General features: G+C 37.3%; 1 protein-coding gene across 4 annotated transcripts in view; it reads left to right on the top strand.

The window, feature by feature from the left end:
- The window catches only part of LOC145694586 (uncharacterized), a 52,440-nt gene that overhangs the window by 14,692 nt on the left and 11,134 nt on the right, over positions 1-26,614 (top strand). For 3 of the 4 annotated variants that reach the window (XM_081770944.1, XM_081770945.1, XM_081770943.1), the window contains exons 5-8: positions 1,549-1,741; positions 12,781-12,911; positions 19,537-19,787; positions 23,013-23,256. In XM_081770944.1, coding sequence (XP_081627070.1) covers positions 1,549-1,741; positions 12,781-12,911; positions 19,537-19,787; positions 23,013-23,256 — 819 coding nt within the window. Of the gene's footprint in view, positions 1-1,548; positions 1,742-12,700; positions 12,912-19,536; positions 19,788-23,012; positions 23,257-26,614 lie in introns of those variants that run through there. The other variant, XM_081770946.1, reaches the window with a different exon arrangement.

Consider the following 26,614-nt stretch of genomic DNA (forward strand, 5'->3'; position numbering starts at 1 on the left):
ACTTTAAAAGAGTTTCTTTTTTACGTGCCATTCGACTCACTTCTTTGGAGTCAGATTTATACATTGAGATTATCATGTATTGAAGCTTGGCAGTTTGAATGGGTATCCACTTCCATTATTAGTAAGTAAATGTAATCAGGCTAGAGGAAATTTAGGCTCAAGCCGAAATGAATGACCCCAAATAGGTTGGATTGCCTATTTTTCTCAGATTGATATCAGAATTGAAGAAGATTTTTGCACAGCACGGTTTCCGTACAGCTTTGAAGACCTTCAAAGCTTTAATTAAAGCTACGCCCAATTTAAGAGTTATTACACAGGTTCCAATGAGAAATCAGGTATCTGTAAAGTAAAATTCAGTTGCCATGAGAGTTACGTAGGAAAGACTAAAAAGAAACCTCAAGGTTCGCGTTAAAAATACTTTAGGGATGCTGAATCGGAAAGTCCGGTGTTCATGTCTATCAAAACATGAGATTGGAAAATTTTATTGAGAACTAAAAATGAAGTAAAGGGACTCGTTTGTGAAAATCGGTTTGTTCATAGAATGCAGTTGGTTAAGTGATGAATGGAAAGCAGTAATTACAAAATTTGCCCAGCACCGATATTACAATAGAAACACCAACGTGAGTTGGCAACTTTCCACTAATGGATAAAAGAATATGCAAATTAACTCCACCATATTACAACCCGTGTTCTCGTAATTTAACGCGCGATTTTAGGTTTGACAAGGTGCCTCTTGCACTGCTCTACCCTGGTGTTTTTTTTTTTTTTTTTTTTGGTGCGTGTGTGTTTGTTTGTTTGTCTGTCTTCCTCCCTCCGTGACCAAGACTCCAGGGGAGATTCGAAATCTCGGAAGTACAAGTGATATTCGAGAATTGCATATAAGCCTGTAAGGAGAATATTTCTTACATATTAAGATTGTTTCCGTAAAGTAAAGTAAAGTAAAAAAAAAAAAAAAAAAAAAAAAAAAAAAAAAAAAAAATCGTTGAAATCTTAAATAAACGCCAATTGTGACTTTAACTTGCTTCGTACAGTAACCCTACAAAAATCAATAATAAGATTACCTTGTGTGATCTCTTTATTCTTAATCTGTGCCTTTACTATGTATTATAAATCTCTTATCTGTATAATCATCTAAAAACTCACATTCATATCATAAATCCTAATATTAATCATATTTCTTCCTATCTTCCTAATCTTTCTCGTAATCTTAAATCATAATTCATCTTTCTTCAAACTATCACAAAACTATATCTTATTTGCTGTCTATTTGCACATACTAATCCCATTTACCTTAGAAACAGCCAGTGTTACATTCGTAAGCACTTTGTACCTCTGTACCTTTCATATTCCAACAATTTGTAGCTTGAAATGAATTTGGAATAGAAGCAATATTTATTTAGTTGCTTTATTATTATTATTATTATTATTATTATTATTATTATTATTATTATTATTATTATTATTATTATTATTATTATTATTATTTTACTTTTTCCTTTATGTACAATTTTGTTATTTTTTAATGTGAAATCTCTTAAACTATTTCAGTTGAAGAAAAAGGAAGAAACAATGAAGTTTGTTCTCGATAAATTGTGTAAGAGAACGCTGGCGATAAGCCCAGAATTGGCAGGTTGGGTACAACATCAGCGGGAAAATTACAATGGCATGATTTGTAGTCTGGAAGATATCAGAGGTTCACCAATACAGGAACGGTGGAGAAATAAGATTGAATTTGTAATTGGTAAGTCAATGATAGAGGTTAGATATAATTCGTTTGACGTATAGCACGTTAAAAGAAAAAGTAACAGCTTTCGCGTAGAGATTACATGAGAGTGTAGTTGATATTACATATTTTTGAATTATTTATTAGATGAAACTGAAGTAATTATTCCAGCAGTAATCCCTTAAATGTGTACTTTTGGTCGTCTCATTATCATCGTTGTCAAAAGTATTCTGCAGTTACTGCTAATCTCGTTCTGCAAGGCTTCTATCGCATATTTCTTCTCAGATTTGTAAGTTTTTACTTAAGGGTTAATCTCTAGTATCGTCCGTCAATTGCAATCGCATTTTCTCCTTCCTATTCTTTGTCACTCTCCTTCATCTCTAGTGTTCTCTTTCTTTTCTTTTTTTCTTTTTTTGCGTGTACTTTCTCATCAATTTTCCGTTCTACGCAGGTACATTTCTAAACTTTCATTTGTTTCCCATTTTTTTTTCTCTCGAGTGTCCATATTTGTGTTGCCTACAATTCAACATTTACATGAAACATTCTAGAAGTTTATCGGGACTGTTTTCTATAACCCACAAAACACACCTTTTCTTTTTACGGCTACTTTCGGCATTCGTATCTTTTTTAGTTTCTTTAGTATTTGAAATCTTAATTAATAGTGCTACCTTAGAACTTAAAATTAGACAGTTCTTCTTTTCCTCTAGTTTCTATAACTTGATACATTTTCTTTCGTTGCCCAACCTGTGTAAAGACCCAACCTTTTTTCTCCGACTTAGGTTTCAAATTTCAACAACTCGGTAAGGCTGTTACACCAGCCTTTTAAACCATCTTTTTCTTCGCGACCGTAAAGTTGATCAAAGGAAAGACCATTACATAGCTTCTTTTCTTCTTTCTTTCTTTTTAGCCAGGGGAGGGGGGTTAACAATACCATACGGATTTCAACATGCTGCATATAATGGTAATTTGTATATCTGTACTACAGAAAGAGTTGTCAAGAGAAACCCGAGCATACCCCTTTAATTCCCACACTGTTTAGTTTCCCAGTGCACTATGTAATTTCCCCTTATATAATATACTTATCAGATTATGTCAGACCAGGAAGAATACTCCTATCGAAAATTGAACGCTTTAGATTTATTGGCATGTTAGTTTTTGATATGAAGCTGTTTCTCCGAGACCTAATGGCTAAGACGCGTGGTCCCAGGTTCGATTTCCAGTAGGGGCACTTGTCTTGAACATTCCCATGTTAAACATTATGTCCCGAATTGTATACAGTGCTGAAAAGTTACATAACTTAATGCTTTTTTAATGTCACCACTCATGGATGTCTTTGTGGACATAGAATTCTCTTCTATTTCCATATTTTCAACTTATATCTTCGAGACCTTGTGAATCAATTGAAGATCGCTTTTTGTCATTTTCGTATTCATTTTCAACTTGGTTTCCTTGCTCTCCTATTATATCTTCCATTTCTGTGATGATTGCGAAAAGAACGAGATCATCAGCGAAACGAAGATTGGCCAGATTTTCTCTCTGTCTTTCTTGTTTTCATATGTTCTCCCAATTGAGATTTTAAAACACACATTATGTCTATCACTTCGCGGATTGCGACAGTAGGGAGTTAGACGCTGTTGATAAAACATGTGTAACCATTATAACCATTATATGCATAGATCTTTCGCCACCTTGATTCGCCAAAGTTTGGTTCCTTTGAGGATCTCGAACTAGGCCATTAATTTTTTTGTTTTCATGGTCGCTCAACATAGTTGAGTACCTCGTCGCAAGTCAAACGAGGTGGCTGTGGAACAGAAAAGAAAAAAATCGAAGCCCTTCTGCTAAAATAGAGACAGTGTTTTTTTTTTTTTTTTTTTTTTTTTTCAGTGCTGGAGCCTCAGTACATGTAACGAAGTAACGAGGTTGATACGGAGCACAATAATACTTTAGAATTGATATCTGACTTAGCAAGTGCCACCGTGACTGTGTCCACTCGCTCATTTCGACACTACTGAACCATCATTACTACTTCCTATTGGTTTGTCCATAATTAATGCTAGCTGTCACTGCACCGAGCAAAAATCTTCTGGCGCCTCCGGTCCCAGGTCCGGTTACTGATATCATCTTCCCAACACCACCACCCGCGTTCAACAGCTCCATGTTTAACAGGCGAGTAGAAGGGACCCGAGCCAAAAACTTCGAACCCCATTTATGAGGTATCAGGGTACAGACCCGATATCAGATATCACCGCTGTACTCAAGGAAGCGTACCTTTCTAATGCCCCATCCGTGTTCAACAGCTCCATGTTTAACAGGTGGATAGAACAGATCCGAACCAAAAAACTTCGAGATCTCGTTTCTGGGGCCTCGCGCCCAGGTCCGATTACTAACATCACCGCTGTGCTCAGGGCACCCGAAGGTTTACAATAACTCGCATCCAATAATTCCATATAGAAAAAAGAAATGGAAAGGACCCGAGCCCAAAACTTTATACCCCATTTCTGGAGCTTTGAGGTCAGGGCCCGATTTCTGACATTATCGCTGTGCTCAGAAGACCAGGACCTTTCCAACACCACGAACCAGTCCAAGAACTCCATGTTTAATAGGTAAATAGAAGAGACCAATCCAAAATATCAGAATCCCACTGGACTGTGGATTCCGGGTCCCATTTCTGACATTACCGATGTGCAAAATGGACCCGGATCTTTCAACGCCACCACTCACGTCCAAGAACTCCATGTTTAATAGGCAAATAGAAGAAACCCAAACCAAAAACTACGGGACCCAATTCCTGGAGCCTCAGAGCCTGGGCCCAATTTCTGACATCACCGCCGTTCTCAGGGGATCCAGACCTTTCCAGTGCCACCACCCGCATCCACCCACTCCACGTCTAACACGGTTTTCCTACCGTAGGACGACTTTAATTTAGAAATTTCTATATGCTCTTTCGATTGAGATAGCTCATATGTGTGATAGTGAGCCGGAGATATCTTGTTGAAATATATAATTACTTAGAGCAATAGAGCTACTGTTTGCCTCTGAGAGGTTCCTTCATTTTTGGAAAAAGATCAAAATCGCAGGGGCTCATATCCGGAGGATATGACGGGTGATCCAGTACCTCCCAACCCTATCGTCGTAACAGAGTCTGTACTGGATTGGCTGTATGGCATCTTTCATTGTCATGTAGGAGAATTGGTCCAGACTCCAGGAGGTGTGGACGTTTGCGCCGCAATGCTGGTTGCAAATGGTAACTAAGGTATGAAGCATAGTGTGCAGCATTGACGGTAACGCCCGGTGGAACTTGATGTGACAGGATAATGCCTTCGTGGTCGTATAACATTATCATCATCACCTTCACGTTTGCGGCTCTTGCCTAAGCTTTTTCGGTCGTGGAGATTCTGGGTGGTTCTATTCACTCGACTGATGTTTCAGTTCAGGCTCGTAGGATCTTCCCCACGTTTCATCACTTGCAATAATGCGGTGCAAGAAGTCATCACCTTCCTCATTGCAACGTTGGAGGTGTAGGCGCGCATATTCCCACCTATGCCACTTTTGAACTTCGGTCAGAGCATGGGGTACCCATCTGTGTGCAATTTTCACATGCCAGGATCTTGTGTTAGCATGCGGAACACTGATCCGGAAATGTTCAGTTCCTGCGCCAATTCACTACAAGTCCAGCGCCGAACACCGTCAGCAGTGTCCATAGTTTTGCAAGATGAATTTCGTCCGTAGCAGTTCGCATATTGTCTCCACCGTGCATTTTGTTTGTTGATTGTTGTCTCGTTTGAAATGCTGCAACCCATCCCGCCACTGTCTGATACGGTAGAGCAGCTTCACCACAGGCCTCTACTAATCCTCTGTGAATCGTCCTAGCATTTCATTCTCGTGTCACCTGGAATTTCATAAACACACGCTGTTATGCAGGCGTGATCATTGCGTTAGGGCGGTATTTCACACAACAATCACTTTAACAAAGTCGACTCGCCACACACACCATAATATGGGACCGCAGCAGTGTTGAACTGACTCGTACGCATCCACGGAACACACTACGTTCGTCATTTGTCTCCTGCCCACACGACACTCTAATTGTAGCAGTGTTGCCAGTTCGAGTTAAATGACCTCCGAACATCTATGTATAAAAGAAAATATCGTGACTGACTGACCAACGTGTAGACTTGTTAAGCTAGAAACTTGAAATTTGAAGAGGACGTAGGATTTGTGACGTGAAGTATCACTAAGAATGAATTTTAGGAAATTCCACGTGGGAAGAAGAAGGAGATGAAGGGCACAAAAGGAAGAACGCAAACCCAAGTATTCGCAGTAACACATGTGGGCATTTGCTAGTAATTCTCCTTGAAGTTTACTGTATAGCTACAGTAAACGATATTCTTGCGTATTTCAAAACATTAATGACTGCCAATGCTTACTGAATTCCATATTTGGCACTACTATCACGTAGCAGTAGACCATGGTAAGTTCTCGCAGGTATTTCCTTAGAAAAGCTTGGCGGTACCGTTATCCGTTTAGTAGTTTGTTTCTTGATATTAAAAAAAAAAAAAAAGTTTCATTGATTAATGAAAAAACTCCAGTATATACGTAAAAGGAACAGGCCATTCAGCTCATAGAAACAAATTACAGTTATGTTTTATCAGCTAACTGTGTTATGTATATTTTATTTGCCTTTGTGAGATGTTTGAAGAACTCTTTCTAGTCTCCTCTCCAGTCACGATGTACGCTGAAAAACAAGCGCCAAGGATTTATACCTATTTGTTCATATTACCAGGTAACCAAAAAAGTTCTTGTCATTCCAGAGCAGTGATAAACAAAGAGCAATACAGTGGACCTTACGTACCTGTAGATTTCGTAATAATTTCCATTTAGTATCCTACACCTTTTGGCAACGTTCTTGCAGCTACACAATACTCTGGTCATAAAACTCGGTGGTCGTGGATGGAAAGAAGTCCGGTTGCGTTCCGCAGGCTCCCTCATTTGCGAAGAATCTCCCAGGGCAGTGGTTGTGGAGGAAATCAAATAGGTGGTAGTCTGTTGGCGTACGGTAAAGTGAATATGATACATGGCACAGTGTCTCCCGGGTCCTCTTTGCTACATGTGGCTTGGCACTGTAGAGAAGGAACAGCACATCCTTGCGATTCACCAATGCCGGCTCTTTCGGTCGCAATGCACGGTTCACTCTTTGCATCTGCTGAGAGTAGAGGTCAGCTATGATCGTCTGACCAAAAAAAAAAAAAGAAATGAAATCTTTTAAGTTTTACGTCCCACGGTTATGCCAGTTAGGCTAAAGGAGACGGTGATTATGAGAAATGCATGAAATGGTGGAATGAAGAAAGTGGGAGGAAACGAGAGAACCCCGAGAAAATCCACAAGCACGGTCTTTGTCCACCTGATCGTCTGACCAGTTGAAAGGAGCTCATTATACACCACTTGCCGACAATTCCATCATACAGAGAGCATAACCGTTCGGGGTGCCGAGGTGGTCTTGAGGTGTGAGGAACAGGGTTACGTGGCGAAAACCAATGTCTGGTACGATTGGGAGTATCATAGACGAACTACTTTTCTTCACCAGTGAGCAAGCGATCAAAGATGATGTGTTCAGGTGCCGATTGAGCAAGGACAAACAGAGTATCACTCGTTGTTCCTTGTTGACTGCCGAAAGTGTATGGGGTACCCATTTTCTTAACCTGTATGACTTCCCTCTCCCATATAGGTGCAGTCTGATTGTTTCAGCGGAAACACGGTACCTTTCTGCAAATTCATCACACGTTATACCACTGTTCTCCTCAATGGTTGCTTTCAAGGTCTTGTCATCCTATACATGTCGTCCACTGCGAGGTTCGTCCGAAAGGCTCATATCTCCCGAACAGAACTTGAACCAATGTCTGACGGTGCGTTCGTTCACAGCATTATCCCCAAATACCTGGCTTGTGCGACGACTTGATGCAGGAGCTGACAGGCCCACTTTAAAATCATTCAACAAACACATGCGAACAAGCTGCTTCAATACCTCCACTTCTCTTGGACACTGGACGAGCTGTGACTACTGTGTGTGAGCAACGTGCCTGCATTACTGAAGATCGATGGTCAGAGTAACTCCCAATCGCTTGGCAGGCACATGCATAATTTTTTCCTCTCTGTGAGCGCATGATTAAAGGTACGTCAAAAACGGTAAGAACTTTTTTGGTTACCTGGTAAAAATACACAGAAAACAATTACAACATTATCACCCCCCCTCCCCCAAATAAAAATCACAGGGAGAAAATCCTGACATAATTGATTTATTCAAATACCATAACACAAATTTTAGAAGGCTCTCATCACTGGTCTAGTGGCTGGCGCGCGGCTTTGATACATGGGTCCCGATTGGATTCCCAGTGCGAAAGCATTAAAATTTGAACTCATTATGGTGGTTCGAATTTCACCTTAAACTGTAGGATCACGTCTCATACAGCCTTGTGTTGAAATGGGACGCTAAACTTCAATCAATAAACAAACGTAACTTAATAAATATAATTGAAAAACCTGAAATAATAAACTCTTTGTTTGTTTTCAGTTATACACTTATACATTTGTGTGCTACGGTATTTGAAGAAATCAGTTATTTGAGGGTTTTTTGAAAGTGATAATCTTTAATGATTCCTTGTAATAATATAATTATTTTCTGTGTATTTAGTATGGGCAAATAAGGATGAATTGTTATCGCTAGTTTTTCAATGAACATCGTGTCCAAGAAAGAGAACACGAATTGTTGAAATAACTCACAAAGATAAACAAAATAGGCAAAAAAGTTACTTTTATTATTAACTGAATAGTTCTAGAAAATAAAGAAAAACATATTTTTTAATAATTTTATTTCAAATGTACGAATACATTTCTACAAATGTACTTGAATAGAGGACCTTTAAAACATAGATGGATGTTCGTTTGTTTGTCAGGACTGTATCTTTCTATCCGACACCTTGCATTGCATAATTATGTGGAAGATATTGAATTTATATATACTATATATATATATATATATATATATATATATATATATAATAACTGATGAAATTAGGATTGTTTGAATGTGAAAATCAAATAGATATTTATGAAGTTTGATTTAAATCAATTCCTAGTGTACATTGTAGAAGGGTCTGTGTCTTTCTACGTCAGTGACGACTGCTTGAAAATAAAGAATTTCTTGTAGTCATGCAACACGGAGCAGTTGCTAATGTGGAAATCAGATCCTTCAATTTAGATTTAGAATTCCATTTTTAAGTGTAATTCTTGTAGTCACTGTATGTTGTTTGCTGAAGCTCATATTTCTTGCAGTACGCTGTATGATCAAAAATTTTAGGTATTGCGAGAAATATATCGGACTTTGTTGATTTGTTAATAAGTAATGAAGCTTGAAATTTAACGAATTTGTTCATTGTTGCTTCTGGCATAAGCAACTTATTATATGTGTATAATCTATTACATTACAAAACAAAGTAATTAGTTGAGAATGGAGGCATGACAGAGTGCTCACCCAACCGTGAAACTTGAAGAAAATAAGTCATTTGAGTTGTGGAACTCTACTTTGGAACTATTTCAAATTTAAAAGCTGCAGGAGAAAGACGAGGGGGCCTACACACCACATCCACTGAGTTCGTGTTGCTACTTGAAAATGCCATTCTATCTCAGCGCAGCGCAGATTGAACGAAGACAAGCTAATTTATTCCACAGCAACGTACTAACCGCCGCATTGCAGTTTGAATCTCGCCTACACTTTGATCTCGCACACCGGCCTGGTTCTATAGTCGTTGTGTGCCCAGTAAAGGTTATTCTTGCAAACTTCCCTATCGTGAAGTTGCAAAAAAGTTTAGACCATAGAAAAGTCGTAAATGTGACTATTTAGTTTGAATGTGAACCATGCATGAATAGAAATGTCAATAATAGGTGCACTAATAAAGAAAAATGCACTCGAATTATTTAAAGGAAAAAGGCGAGAAAAGAAAGAAAAAAAAAGCTGATATTAGAGGAATTCCATTTCTGCGCAGAAAGCATGGAGATTAACGTAATTAAATATCCTCACCATCTTTATTCTTTGTCCATTGATTTATATGAGGAGTTACTTTTCTTTGATACCCTCAAATATCTAGGATCAATATTAACAGACGAAAACTATATTCGCGAAGAAATAAAAGCAGGGAATTCGTGCTATTATTCAGTTCAAAATCTCTTTTTTTTTTCTGTCGACGAATTTGAAGCTTAAAATACATAAAACGATAATCATGCCTGTTGTTCGGTATGGTTGCGAAAGATGGTCGCTTACTCTGAAGGAAGAACGCACACTGAAAGTTTCTGAGACGAATATTCGGATCTAAGACTGCACTCGAAACAGAAATGGCGGAAGCTTGATAACGAGGAATTACATAATTTATACGGTTTACCAAACATTGTTAGGGTCATCAAGTCTTGGAGGATCAGGTGGGCAGGTCATGTAACCAGGATGAAAGAAAGTAAGAACGCTTTCAGAGTCTTGACTGGACCATTAGGAAGACCCAGGCACAGATGAGAGGACAATTTTAAGATGGATCTCGCAGATACAGGAATACAAAGTAGAAACTGGATCCAATTGGCTAAGGATAGAAGTCAGTGAAGAGCTTTTGTGAACGCGACATTGAACCTCCGGGTTCCATAGGCCATAAAGTTAGTTAGTTAGTTTTTATTTTTCTTGTTTCTTTAAAATGAACTGGAATTTTATTGGTTTGAAATTACCATTTTTTCGTAAGTCTGGGTAAATGTCGAATGCGTTTTCAGAATGAAATTGCAGTGTAGCTAACTAACCAACTATGGCTTATAAAACCCTTACCAGCAGTACCGCATGCTCTTCTTAGATAACTAGATCCAGTTTCTATTTTGGAATTTCTAAATACCAGTCTTAATATTGTACCCCCATCTGCACCTAAGATTTCCTAGTGGTCTTTTTCCGATTGAATTTCCAGTTAAAATTTAAAAAGCTTTGCTACTTACTACCGTTCTGTCTATATGACCTGTCCGTCTGAGCCTCCTAGACTTAGTAATCCTAACTATGTTAGGTAAACGGTATAAACCATGCACTGCCTCGTTATGAACTTTAGGCCATTCTCCATTTCCGTTCTTCTTGGATCCGAATATTCGCATCAGGATTTTATTTTCAAATACTTTTAGCCTGTGTTCTTCCCTCAAAGTAACGACGTGTTTCAGAACCGTACAACACAGCAAGGATAATTACCGTATTTTTTTCTTTTTTTTCTAAATACGTGCATATTATAAGGTTCCACGTGTTTTCAACGGTCGGCAAATGGCGAAGATCAACGAAGGTAGCCGACATTTTAGGATAAAAGAGGAGAGCACACCACAGAAGACATCAATCTCGCCCGGTTGATTAAACAACCAACTCTCTAAGACGCTTGGTCATTGAGAGCTACGCTTGCCATACGCACTAAGACGCCTTGGCATTGAGCTCCTTTCTATTTCTCTAAGACCCTCGCTTATTGAGAGGCACCTAATCACCAAATTCTCTAAGACACACAGTCATTGAGAATTCCAACTCCCCTCTCTAAGACGCCCGGTCATTGAGAGGGACCTATCCAATACGCCCTAAGACGCATGGTTATTGGGGCTCCTCTAAACTTCACCAACAAATCTCCAAATATTAGAGGAAACTTGTATTATTTGTAATACATTATATATTGTTTTCAAGAGGATAACTTTTATAGTAAAAGATGATGGGGGAAGTCCAAACTCCCATATACCATCTTTTGCTCTACCCTATAGACAAGAAAACTTCACAGTATTTAAGGTTCAAATTCTTCGACAGAATTCGCAAAAACAAAAGAATTTGAACTAAATAATAACACGAATTCCCTACTTTCAGACAATATTTAATTTATTCGTGGATGTGATTTTGGTCTTTTAATATTGATCCTAGGTATTTGAAATTGCAAATTTAACATTACTTACATTGTAAATATTATTAATAGAAATTATAAATATTGAGGTTCTATAACAAAATTTGATTTTGGAATTGAGGGACATTTAATTAGATTTGGAGAAGAAGTCAGTGAAATCAAACATTAACATGCGAGTTCATTTCAAAGAAACAAGAAAAATAACTCCACATGTAAGTCAAAAGGCTATTCAACATCGTTAATAGATAAGAACATGATGTTCGCTGTACTAGGATACATAATGTCAGTTTCGTACGTAGAAAGCCTGCAGAGCATATCCATAGGATGCTTAATTAAATACTTACTTCCAATTAGAGATAGGTCAATAGTATAATTTCTTTTTGTTATATTCTGATAACTTTTTAAACTTTAATACTCGATATTTTTATTTGTGATATAATGTCCGTTCGCATCATCGAGGATATGACATGTGGATTTATAACATAAATAAACTTTCACCGGGAAATGGCTCATGGTCTCTCGTCACAAATGCAAGAACGCTTACATTTAGCCATTAGAGAGCTTATTTGTAGAATATTAGAAAAGATCTTTCGTCTGTTGTGGTTGTCGACCAGAAGTAAGTCAGGAAGAATGGGATTAAGTCTGTGTGCAGTAGGCACTATGATCTTTAGTGTGTATGTGTGACATGATAATACAAATTGTACAGAATAACTCTTTTCTTTCTGTTCCACTGTGTGGCGTATAAATGCATTCCTGAGAACAAAAATTTCGTCAGATTTAGAGAATTAGCAAAGAATCTCCGTAGCTTGTGCAGAGAGTACATTATTTGAACAATTTCGTTATAATTTTAGCTTCCTCAAAATAGACAATATATATTGTCTACTTATTTAATTTTATTGTCAGTAGATAGTTTAAATATAAGAATGCGCTAATGCATTCCTTTTACTTATTATTATTAACATGTTTATCTTGTTAATGTATATGCATGTAGGATAACATCCTGCGTGCGTAGGCATTTGATGTTTGCGAGTCTTTGACACAGGTCTCTGGCAAGGGGGACTGAGTCAGAAGATAAATTGCATTAACCACGATACTCTCTCTCCATGGTCACTTTTATAATAGGGATTAGTGACGAGACCAAGGAGTGTACCGTGGGATTTCGTCTGAGTATTGCCAAAAATATACGAAAACAAGATGTCTGCCCTCCAGATCGTTTAATACATCTCCCTGAAAAATTTATACAGACTGCGAAGGTAGGATTAATTTATAGTTTAATTTTAAGATTCATCTCTTCATTGTATACTATTTCGTATAGTTAATACTTTTTGTTTGTTTGTTTGTTGAAACCAACTTGTTTATTCACACTTCGTATAGTATATCTCGAATAACACTCTCATTGTCTTATTTTTTAATATAAATATAATCATAGTAACATAGCATCATAAGGATGGTATTTAGAAACAGTGAACAAAATAAAATGTAGAGCAATATACATTCATTTTCTCAAGTTTTGTTACTTAACGTACAATTTATTTAAAATTGAGTGAAAAAATATAACCAGATCAAGTACCGAATTCGAGTCGGTGTTACCGGCTTTTTTTTTTTTTTTTTTTTTTTTTTTTTTTACCCCTTGTCGGTTTTGATTATCTCAAAGAAAAAGTCAGAAGGTGTGCTTGAAGTTTCTCCACCCCACCTCTCAGTAAGAGTTTGCAAATGTTGTCACGAATTAATGCTTAATTTGTACCGTAAAATTTACAATTTGTGTTTTATTAACAACAAAGGAATTCAACAAAAATGGTGGAGGTTAACTTCACACTAGCTTCCCCACTAACTCAGATTAGATTCAAACCTATGATAATATATAGTGCTTAATTTGTGCTGATTTGTGGCGCATGTTTTAGAATTTTTGCTGTGGCCTGAAATGCAAAAACGACTAACAATTGTGTGGGGTGGTGTGTGAAGTTAACACCCCCATCAATTAAATCAGTACCAATATTTAGTGATCAGTTTATGCTGATTTGTGCTGCATGTTTTAGAATTTGTGCTATACCGAAAAGGAAGGAAATGAATAACGGTGGTTTGAAGGGGTGTGTGAAGTTAACCCCCCACTAAGTTGATTGGATTCAAACCTAGGTAATATTTAATGTTCAGTTCGTGCTTCATGTTTTGGAATTCGTGCTATACCGAGAAGGGGGAAAATGAGTAACAATGGCTTGAAGAGAGTGTATGGTTACCCCCTCGCCATCAACTCGGATTCGATTCAAACTTACGTCAACATTTAGTGCTCAATTTGTGCCGCATGTTTTAGAATTTGTACCCAGAGTGGCTAAACTGAGTAACAGCCGTTTGATTGGGGTGTGGTGTTATCCCGCACCAACTCGAAATCGATTCAAAGCTATGTCAATATTGTAATGTAAGGTAGAGACGGTACACGGGTTTGCTTTTCTCTCTTTTTTTTTTTTTTTTTTTAATTACAAAAGTTCCCTCTTATATACAATAGTAATAAATATTACAAATAAGTATAAGTTCCTCTAAAAGAGCCCAATGACCATGCATCTTAGGGTGTCTTGGTTAGGTACTTCTCAGTGGCTCAGTGGCATGCATCTTAGAGAGGGGAATGCAAACTCTCAATGACCATGCGTCTTAGAGAGAAGGATTAGGGACTCCCAATGACCATGCGTCTTAGAGAGAAGGGTTAGGAACTCCCAATGACCATGCGTCGTAGAGAGAAGGGTTAGGAACTCCCAATGACCATGCGTCGTAGAGAGAAGGATTAGAATTCCCAATGACCATGCGTCTTAGAGAGAAGGATTAGGATTCCCAATGACCATGCGTCTTAGAGAGAAGGGTTAGGAACTCCCAATGACCATGCGTCTTAGAGAGAAGGATTAGGATTCCCAATGATCAAGGGTCTTAGAGAGAAGGATTAGGAACTCCCAATGACCATGCGTCTTAAAGAGAAGGATTAGGAACTCCCAATGACCATGCGTCTTAGAGAGAAGGATTAGGAACTCCCAATGACCATGCGTCTTAGAGAGAAGGATTAGGATTCCCAATGACCATGCGTCTTAGAGAGAAGGATTAGGATTCCCAATGACCATGCGTCTTAGAGAGAAGGGTTAGGAACTCCCAATGACCATGCGTCTTAGAGAGAAGGATTAGGATTCCCAATGACCATGCGTCTTACAGAGAAGGGTTAGGAACTCCCAATGACCATGCGTCGTAGAGAGAAGGATTAGAATTCCCAATGACCATGCGTCTTAGAGAGAAGGATTAGGATTCCCAATGACCATGCGTCTTAGAGAGAAGGGTTAGGAACTCCCAATGACCATGCGTCTTAGAGAGAAGGATTAGGATTCCCAATGACCATGGGTCTTAAAGAGAAGGATTAGGATTCCCAGTGATCAAGGGTCTTAGAGAGAAGGATTAGGAACTCCCAATGACCATGCGTCTTAAAGAGAAGGATTAGGAACTCCCAATGACCATGCGTCTTAGAGAGAAGGATTAGGAACTCCCAATGACCATGCGTCTTAGAGAGAAGGATTAGGAACTCCCAATGACCATGCGTCTTAGAGAGAAGGGTTAGGAACTCCCAATGACCATGCGTCGTAGAGAGAAGGATTAGAATTCCCAATGACCATGCGTCTTAGAGAGAAGGATTAGGATTCCCAATGACCATGCGTCTTAGAGAGAAGGGTTAGGAACTCCCAATGACCATGCGTCTTAGAGAGAAGGATTAGGATTCCCAATGACCATGGGTCTTAAAGAGAAGGATTAGGATTCCCAATGATCAAGGGTCTTAGAGAGAAGGATTAGGAACTCCCAATGACCATGCGTCTTAAAGAGAAGGATTAGGAACTCCCAATGACCATGGGTTTAAGATTAGGAACTCCCAATGACCATGCGTCTTAGAGAGAAGGATTAGAAATCCCAGTGACCTGAATCTTAGAGAGTATAGGAAAGGTAGGAATGATCAGCTGGAACTGATGTATTCTTGGCCTCGACGTGCTCTTTTAAAGCTGTCCTTTGGAGGAAGAGCCTGTGAAGGGGCTGTCGGAGTATTTCGTGGTTCTTCGTACTTCTTCGTAGAGGGTTCTGTTTGATGATCCTCTTGGAGAAGCATGTATATAAATATGAGGGGATATTACAATACTCAGTGCTTGATTTGTGCTGATTTGTGTGTCATGATTTTTTAGAATTACAAGTTATAATTTGTGGCATAGAAAATTGATTTTGTGCTCAAACAGTTAATTAGTTACACGGCGTTAATTAAAAGACGAGCGTGAAGAACGAAATATTGATCCCCACATATTTTGGATTGGGATTAACAAATCCACTCATTGTCGTGCATTTTTCTTTTCATAGTTCTATTAGTGCAGCACAATCAGAATTTATGCTCAAACTGTTAAGGGATTATAAAAGACCTTAATTAAAAGTGAAGGAAGAAAGAATGAAATTTTAACCACGTGGACTGAAAATAGAAAAATTAATCGTTGCTGTGGATTGGTCTTCGAATAGCTGTGTTTATGTAACAAAAGTCAGATTGGTGCTCAAACAGGTATGCTTGTGGATTTTGATTTTTAATGTGAAAAATATTATCACATATAATTACAAATAATTTGAATTTTTGGATATGTCATCTTGCCCAAAATGAGTGCGTCTGATAAGAGATAATACGGAATGGTATCAATTTGTAATATAACGTAACATTTGACTTCGTCTTTAAAGCAACTAGAAACCGATGGGAGAATGTTAATTTCCTAGGAAAATATTTACCCTCTGTTAAATATTCGGATATATAACTATCTTGCCCAAAGTGAGAGATCACATCCAATGATACCAAATTTGAACGTGACTTCTGACTACTTTGAAATAACCTAAACCGACAATGAGGTAAAGATTTCCAACGGTAAAAGTTTACAGGAGTAAAAAATCAGGTGACACCAGTGTACGGTGCTAGTGCACTAATCACTGCGCTACACCTATGTCTCACAACCAGTGTATTGCGCAGTCGCATAAGATGTGTCGCGAAATTATAGAATTTAAAAATCATGAATAATTTGTAGTTCGGAAGTATAACGTTGCTTCAGAATGTAAAACGGAACTCAGTTGTAGAACAAAAATAAGCTGAGCACTTCTTCAACTAATAGTCGTCAAGGACACAATCGATCCATGGCTTGGGTACAAAACCTCGCCGTCATCTGCTGTTCTGCATGGTTCCCAAACATCGTCGCTTACTTTAAGGGAAGAATGCAGACTGAAAGTATTTGAAAATAAAATCCTGAGACCGATATTCGGACGAAAGAGGAAGGGGGATAGCGGAAAACTTGATAACGAGGTACTGCATTCTTTATACCGTTTACCTGGCATAGGTCAATTAATCTAGGAGGCTCAGGTGGGCAGGTCATGTATCGAGAATGGAAGAAAGTAGGAACGCTTTCAAAGTTTTAAGTGGAAATACAATCGGAAAGCGTCCATTAGGAAGACTAGGCGCAGATGGGAGGACAATATTAAAATGGATTCCGCAGAAATAGGAATACAAAGTAGAAACTGGATTCTCTCGGCTAAGGACAGAAGTCAATGGTTAGCTTTTGTGAACGCGGCGTTGAACTTCCGGGTTCCATAGGCCATTGAGTTAGTTAGTTAGAAGGATAAATGGCCGAGATGAAACTGAAGTAATATCAAAAAGCTATCTTATCGTTGTCGCTCTATAAAAATTCATATTGAAACTGGAAGTGATATTAGATTTTTCACGAACTGACTGCTTTGGACGTCTAATCGATTGCAGAAAACCGGTATGTAGTAAGTGGAATCTAGTTATTGGATAGATGTTGGGAAAAGAAATTTAATTGTTGGACATCTCTTTTATATGTGAGTATATATATATATATACAATTACATTCTAAATTGAGTCGAAGATCCGCCTAGGAGTTTTCCCGACGTCTTCTTTCATCTGATAAGAAAGACGTTCTAGAATAACTTTGGCTACTGGTACGGTCATGTTTGCTATATTAAATATAGTGGTACTTCAGTGCCAAACGTTGACAACCCTTGTTTCAGAGCGTTACTTTTTGTATAGTAATTTCCTGGTCATCATTGTTGAAGAAAATATTGAGAAAGAGAACTGGCATTTTTGTGTATAACTCAAGATTGACTAACTATGGCGGGAAAATAAGGCAAAACTGGAACTTATGTAACGCATGATGTAGTTTAGCACAACTTCGTAACTATAAATGGTTTTTGAAGATGATGCTGATATATTTATTTTCCCACATAGAAAAAAAGAAATGATGTAAGAGATGATACGTCATTTTAGGTTGCCTTAGAAACAGTGAATTCCATGTGCGGATTTTAAACATGAATTCATTTTATATTGACTAAAATATACACCAGTTATTTGACGCCTTGCATATGGAAAGAATATAATTTGTTTCTATTTTGTAGGCCACTCTTTTTGTACAGTTAGGATTTGTGGAGAAAGATTGACAAGTCCCATTGAATCATTTTTATACGTTGAGTAATGAAATCTTAGATCAGGTTTCTTATACAAGTATAAAGTTGAACTGATTGTACTCCTTTAAATAACATGATTCAAATTGAGAAAATTGCAAGAGCTCGTGTGTCACATTTATGAACACTTTCTTGCTCCAGATTTCATTTTATTCACATTCAAATTGTTGATTTCGCCTATGGAATTATAAGAAAGGTAGAAACTTAATTTTGAAACCGAATCTTTCGAAGTATTGTGTGTTTTTGTAGAATAAATCAAGTAATACAATTGTTTTTTATTATTCAGTGATAAAATACGGTAAGTGTGTATTGAACTAGATTTAAAAATTAGGAACAATCAGTTCTCAAAATGAGAGTGTAATAATTGTTAAGTTTTATTATTCCTAAATATGATAAGATGTAATTAACGGATCGTAAGTAGAATTGAACAGTTGTACTTATTCCATATATGCAGTGTTTTCTAACATTACTGAACTTGAGACTTCACCTGATTCGTACAGTTGTTGAAAGTCCGTTTTACCTAATCATGTAGTAACAATGGCGATGGGAAGAAAGGGGCTGCTAAATTATTAACGGAAACGTATTTGAACATTGTAAATTAAGAAGCATATTCTGTATTTTGTTCTTAAGTAGGTTATATATCGTCAGAACTTGCAGTGAACTTAAATTGCCATATATTGTTTCAAGTGAAGGTTTATGCTGCAGCTGAAGATTTACAATATGCAGCATTCTACGCTAACATTGTTTTTAATTCCAGATTTTTCCATTTGTTTTTAATAATAATAACGCACGCATGAAGTTTGGGTTTGCCACCTTACGGTTAACGATAAAACTTTACGCATTTTGTTGGATGGTATATCTGAACATTCAATATCAATAATGTACCTACACATGAGAGTCTCATGTACCCATACATGAGACACAGACACATCCAATAGTGTACTGACACTGGATACGAATTATGAAACTCAAATTTTGCATATGGGGGCGCGGTGGTTCAGTGGTAGAGCGTTCGCCTCCGGTGCTTGGGGTCCCTGGTTCGATCCCAGCTTGCGTCGTGTGGACTTTGTGGTGGACAAATACCGTGCTCGTGGGTTTTCTCGGGGTTCTCCCGTTTCCTCCCACTTTCTTCATTTCACCGATTCACTCATCTCTCATCATCACCGTCTCCTTTAGCCTAACCGGCATAACCATGGGACGTAAAACTTAAAGATTTCATTTCATTTTTCAAATTTTGCATAGTCGAGAATTTTTTCGTATGTATGTGTATGTATTGCGTAATTGAACACTATTGGAAACCTGATGATAGGCAAAAACAGTAAATACATTACAGATATATTTTATTAAATCTTATGCTTGATATTTCAGCTATTCGAGAAGTATCTTCGAAGTAATAACAAATACGAACCGTATGATCCTATCACTGAAAAGGGGTTTTGGCGACAGCTGGTACTTCGCTCTACTGTATCAGAAGAGATGATGGTTATTGTCACAGCCACCGCGAAAGAGATGTCAGAAGAACAACTGAACGAAGTATTGGATGATCTGAAGAAGTTTTTCGCAGAAATTGATCCAGAGTTAAATATTAAGTCTGTTTATTTTTACAATACTGTGAAAAGGTAAGTTAAAATGTTTGGTAATTCAACTGAAAGAACACATATTTAACAACAAGTTTTATTTTGTATGATAGGCAATCTTTAAACTGCTGAAATCCTGTAGTAATATCCGCTAATACTAGGAAGGTAGTCGCAAATCAAGTTTTTTTCTTTTCTCTCTGTGTACTGATAGTGAGTTAATGTCCTTAAAGTTATCATGCAATAGGTATAGCTTTCCATTAGCTTCTTCTTTCTCACCTCACCCATAGGTTGGTGTACAACATGGACATTTTAAAACTTCTCTCTCTCTCTTGGGAGAGCTGTTTTATACTTTGATAAGGTCTCTTCTTCGTAACTGCATCTAGGTATTCTATCCTTGGTCTTTCTCTTTCTGGTTTTCCTTCTGCCTTTTCCTCTATCAACACGGCGATCCAATCGGAGTGCCGAATTAGATGGCCAAGCATGCTGTTTCTTCTTTTTATTATCTTCATGATCTATCGTCGTTCATTAACTTCCTTTGCGCCAACAGCACATTTCAAGCGCTTCCAGCTTCGATATTTCAGCTTTTCTCAATATTCATGTATCTGATACGTAAAGCGCCACGCTCCATAATAGAGTCTTAATAAATCGTTTTCGAACGTCCAACGACACATTTCTTGATGTTAGTAGTTTTATTCTTATTGAATGCTTGTTTAGCTTGTGCTGTTCTGGAACTTACGTCTTTTTCACTTCTTCCGTATTTTTGTTTGTTGATTTATATAGATTCTAATGGCAAATAGTGGTGTACCGCAATCCTGGGCAGGAACAGATGTGCGGATAATACAGTGCACTATGAATACTCACATGGAACGTTGTCTGTCCAAAAATCCACAGACGACTCGAACATGTGTATGGTCACAAGACATGTTAGTGCAAATCATAAGGCTGTGGTGCAGGCAGTTGACAGATGGGCGTGAAAGTGTCATTGGCTAGGATTGCATAGGAGGCAATAAGATAGATGTAGTTGTGAAGCATGTCAAAGAGTTTTGTTTGAATCCAAATTGTAAAACATTTACGAGTCAGTATTATAAAACTGGTTAACATTTAGATGACTTTTGGTTGAATAATGTGGATGCTTCAGAGTGCAGTTTTTTAAGACATATTGTTAGAATGGTCCTGGTGTATCTCATGAAATTAAAATATAGAAAGATTTCATTTCAACGCGCAATGTGTAGCAAATTATTTAAAAGAACAAATTTTAGTAGCACGCACACTTGTATACGATACAATAGCTTCTTCTGGTAACCCTAAGAAATTATTCATAAGAAAATCCGTGATTCATTATGCACGAAATCTCGTACTCCTTTTGCAGAAGCAACAAATTATCGGCGGGAGAAAGAGGAAAAGAAATTATTATAATAAATTGAAGAAAGAATAAAGATCATTCTGAACGAACTTGAAGCTGACAAGACTAAATTAATGGATGATATGCGCAATATTGATGAGGAAATGAAGCATTCGGAAAAGTAAAATGAAGTACATAATACTATTTTTTTTTTTCTAAAGATATGTCGTTAATATAGAACAGCCAGTTTTAGGTACATATATCCACCCTTTTTCGGTGAATGTCTCACTGTGACTTTTTCCTTTCATATGTGACGAAACTTTCATTATGCGACTAAAGTTACAGGTTAAATTTCAGGGAAGATGTTTAATTTCTTTGTGCAGGAATTTGTGTTAGGTAACTGTTTTGTGATTTTATAATAAAATATTTTGTATTTCTTCGTATATTATTCATTATTTTTGAAATAAAATGAAATGAAATCTTTAAGTTCTACGTCCCACTGTTATGCCAGTTAGGCTAAAGGAGACGGTGATGAGAGATGAGTGAAATGGTGGAATGAAGAAAGTGGAAGGAAACGGGAGAAACTCGAAAATACCCACGAGCACGGTGTTTGTCCACCACAAATTCATTGTTTTTGTTGATTGAAGGGGGGGGGAGAATATATTATTTGTGTATCATTATTGTCATGTTGTCTTCGTCATGTTTCTCCATGAACTTGAGGGAAATCTGTGTGGCCAATTATATATCAAAGAAAATTTCAAAAAATGTTTTGGAAGACTGGTAAAACCAAGTCCCGGAATTTTGTCGCCACCCTGTTTTTAACTATTGTCATCTATATTCTAAGCAGAAAGGTTAGAACTAAATTGTTTTTCAAAGAAAAGAAGCAGTACACATGAAGAGTATGATCAAATCTTCAGGCTATATCAATCATTTCCCCGCTAAAGCACGTACATGTTATTAAGAAAGTGAAGAAATGTTCGTCGGGGTACGAAGTTAGAGGGCTTCGGACCCGGTGAACCTCCATATGGGCGAATTCCTGAAATAAGACAATATCAAATTGGACGTTACTCCATTAGAAGGAAAAATGTCGCCGATACCACCTTCAATTTTGTAAAACTTGTCCCGTAATTGCACCTGTTATTGATGTCGCTTTTGTTTCTAATGTGGAGGGGTATCATTTCTGATTATCTTTTTCTGTTATATGAGAGAGAAAAAAATATGGGAAATAGTTTTTGAAATTTAAAAGGATGTAGAGCACCATTAAATGATGTGCGGGGAAGACTCTTAATAATAATGTTGTAAAAATGATATCGAGTATGAAGTAGTTTCGATTGCAATCAGTTAATGTTTCTTAGTACTTCCTTATTAGACTGCACATACTTGTATTTTATAATTTTAAGACGAGTACTTTGCTTTATCTCAACTGAAAAATCCATTTCTAGAGTTATATTTAATATTCTCTCTCACCGTGATTTCTCCTATTGCGTTTAGAGAACCGGGAAAAAGTCGTGGCTGGGCTTATTCGATATAAATCATGGACAACATAGCCAGTGTTTGGCTAAGTATGAAAGTTAGCATCACACGCTAGTCAAAGCCTTAGTACAACGCTAATCACATGTGAAAAACGTATCTGAATATGGCTGAGTGTGTACACTTATACAGGCAAGCAAATTAAAACCTTATAAAGATATCTCAACAAGGATGGACAGCACATGAAATGTCATCTTCTGGCCATTTTTGACGTTTTGTTCCAGTAGTTGCTTAATTAAAAATTCCCTATTTAGCAGCAAATATATATTTTGTTTTCATCAGTGAACTGAAAGTATTTTCAATAAGTTTAATATGACCATTATAGTTGTATATGTTTTATAATTTTAATTTTATTCATATTTGGTGATCTTACAACATAATTGTTTTCTTTAAAGCTTTAGTAAAGTGTGTACCGATGAAGAAGACTGTGAACTAAAACATCTACTAGGAGACACTCACATCACAGAAATAGTAAACGGCAAGAAGTTTCAGCTTCATCCTACTTCGTTTTTCCACCCATGCACTCCTGTACTCGAAATGCTTTGTAACCTTATTGAAGAGCTTGTGGCGCCCAATAAAAACGTTACTTTACTGGACTTATGTTGTGGAGTAGGAACAATAGGACTTAGTCTGGCAGAAGTAAGTATCTGCTCTTTTTTTTTTTCTTTCTTTCTTTCTTTCTTTCTTTCTTTCTTTCTTTCTTTCTTTCTTTTGTGTAGTAGGATAATTTAATGGTTTTGATATAATTTTGTAGTCAAATGCCAAATGAAGCGCGCTGTGTTTTTTGGTTTGAAGAATAAAAGTTCGCTCCAAACGTGCAACGGAGTTTTCGTACTGAACGAAATTTATTAAGTATTACGTAAATGTAAATACATTGTTATGTAAAACCGCTAAGATCTAAGGAACGTATCAGAGACAGTAACGAAGAAAGTGATACTGTATTTCGTATCTTTAGGAATCTATACAGTTCTAAGCAAATTATTCATGATGTCAATATTTTGCCCCGTTCTTCGTCGTTCTAGGAAGGGGTATGTTCGAACTGTTTTACAACAGGATAATAACAATAATAATAATAAAACAGAATCGAGACTTAACATACAGAGAGGAACTTAGATAGAGAATGAGATGCTGTGATTTGACCAATGTCCATCAAAAACAAGACTCTCTCAGTCTGTAAGTAACGCTAATCCCTAATAGTTAGCACTCGCCGCTTAACCTACTTTCGCTACCTGCCTACCGAATGCCAATAGATGGCGCTAGTATGCAGGCACTTTGCGCATTTAAAACTATTGTGACGATTGAATTGCAACTTAGAAACTTCATTCTTTTAGTTTGATTATTTCAAAATAGGACAAGACCGTAACCATACTTACAGTTAGATTTGAGCACTGACATTGGTGTTTCCTATAGTAATGTATTCTGACGATTTAATTGCAACTTATACTGTATTGATTATTTGAAATTGGATAGTGATTATACTAAACATGAACGTGTTTTGCTGTTCATTACTTATACAAGAGGCCTCATTCGCATCAAAATTTGCCGACTGCAACACAAGCAAAATATTTTTTTTAAGAATTATAGTAGTTGGTGATAAAAGAGAAAAGAAAAGATTATCGGAAACCACTTCGAAATAATTCCAATAGATCGTAACTATATTTTAAGTTTTTTTTAGTAACAACGAGTTATTTGTTAGTCAAACAATTAGAACTTTTAAAGATGATTGACCTGGAAACAACTACTTACGTTAATAAGGTTAATAAAAAAAAAAAAAAAGTTTAATTGTATACCATTTATTCCTTATTATGATTTATATATATTTCATAATAAGAATAAATGACGTACTACACATAAAATTCACGAAATATCCTACTGAGCTGATAACTATGAATCTGAAATAGTAACATAAAAACAATAGTAGCGGAGTCCACTTTATTGCGTATATTGTTCTTGTGTAATTTTGAGTGCTGAATGTGTATTGTAATATTATGCATGTGGTTCTATTTATAAACATCAACATGTGCTCTTATTTATAAACAAACCCACCTGTTTCTCTACTAAATATTACTACAAGAAGCAGATGCCAAGAACACCAGCGCCACTACTTGGTCATGTGATGGAGGAAGAACACTAGCGCCACCACTACCCAGGAGGAGATATAAAATTCTGAGGATCACCACAACCGACATCAATCTTGGCTGATCACTCACTCGCGTAGCTTGCTGTGGAGCTCTGAGAGATCTTAACCCAACCCAAGCCTTTTTGCTTGCCTGGAGCTCTAAGGCCTCCTGTCCACTTAGCTTACTGTGGAGCTTTATTAGAAACTTAACCTCTTTCTTAGTTTGCTGTGGAGCTCTGAGAGATCTTAACCCAACCCAAGCCCTTTGCTTGCCTGGAGCTCTAAGGCCTCCTGTCCACTTAGCTTACTGTGGAGCTTTATTAGAAACTTAACCTCTCACTTAGCTTGCTGTGGAGCTCTGAGAGATCTTAACCCAACCCAAGCCTTTTTGCTTGCCTGGAGCTCTAAGGCCTCCTGTCCACTTAGCTTACTGTGGAGCTTTATTAGAAACTTAACCTCTCTCTTAGCTTGCTGTGGAGCTCTGAGAGATCTTAACCCAACCCAAGCCTTTTTGCTTGCCTGGAGCTCTAAGACCTCCTGTCACCTTAGCTTACTGTGGAGCTTTATTAGAAACTTAACCTCTCTCTCTGCTTGCTGTAGAGCTTCATAGTATTCCTTCTCGCGTAGCTTGCTGTAGAGCTTTGTTGGGAACTTACCTGTTTCTTAGCTTGCTGTGGGGCTTCGTAGTACTCCTTCCCGCCGAGCTTGCTGTGGAGCTTGGCAAAACTCTAATCCCTCTTTGCTTGCCGTGGAGCACTGAGGATCCTAAACCCACCTCACTTTATAAGATTTCCTTCCCTTAGCTGCCTGAACTTTGGGTCACCTACTTACCCTAATTATTTACTGGAACTTTGTATTTATTTAGTTGAACTGTTCTATAATAGAAAGTTGTTATATCTAAACTGGCTGTGGGAAAAAAATTATTCCCATGTGTAATTGCTCTACCTGCTACATAACAATGTAATGTTAAATGGTAGAAGCGTCGGACTCAATCCGCACCGATTGAACTAAATATTCCGTTACCGAACATACTTTTTATTAACTGGAAAGTGAACTTATACAGATTTTAGGTACGTGGAATAATAGAGGAACATGCTGATTTGTTTATAAATAAGAACACCTGCAGGTTATTATATCGTTTCTATAAGTAATACAGCAGAATCCAAATTCGCGTGATCAATCATAGAAAGGGATTTTGGACTATTTTACCAATGTTCTAATTGCCTCCTAAATTTTGGTTCAAGACTGAAGATTCGACTTCTGAATACTTTTTAATGAAATCGGTACTTCGTGAAACGTAAGTTTTCGCATATTTAACGTTGACTGTATGTAGGATTATTTTTACTTCTTTAAATATAGTACTTAAAACTTTATGCAGTCGCAGTACAGGATTGACAGTTGTAAACAGTGGATATTTGAATCTTCGGCTACATAAATCTTACAATAGATGTTAAAATTTTGAATTATATGTATATACGAGGGCCACTATTTATATTTTGAGGCTAACAATGAAAAAAAAACAGTAATTTGTCATTGAAAATTGATTTATTGTTTTTCGAAATATTCTCCTTTATGATCAATACACTTTTGCATTCGTTCGAATCATTTGTCAAGGCATTTTTTCCAGTCTTCTTGAGACACCTTGATAATATGTTTTTTGAACGCATCAGCGGCTTCTTTCGCCGACGAAAATCGTTGTCCACGCAATTTATTTTTGACATTCGGGAACAAGAAGTTATTGGGTGCCAAATCAGGTCTGTACGGCGGATGACCCATCAATTCGATTTTTTGAGTGTTCAAATAGTCGGTTGTTACATGAGATGTATGAGAGCTCGCATTGTCTTGAAGAATGACCCGACGGCGCTTGTTCGTTTTCCG

The sequence above is a fragment of the Thermobia domestica genome, chromosome 9 (genome assembly GCF_964235325.1).
Source record: "Thermobia domestica chromosome 9, izTheDome1.hap1.1, whole genome shotgun sequence".
Lineage (NCBI taxonomy): Eukaryota > Metazoa > Arthropoda > Insecta > Zygentoma > Lepismatidae > Thermobia > Thermobia domestica.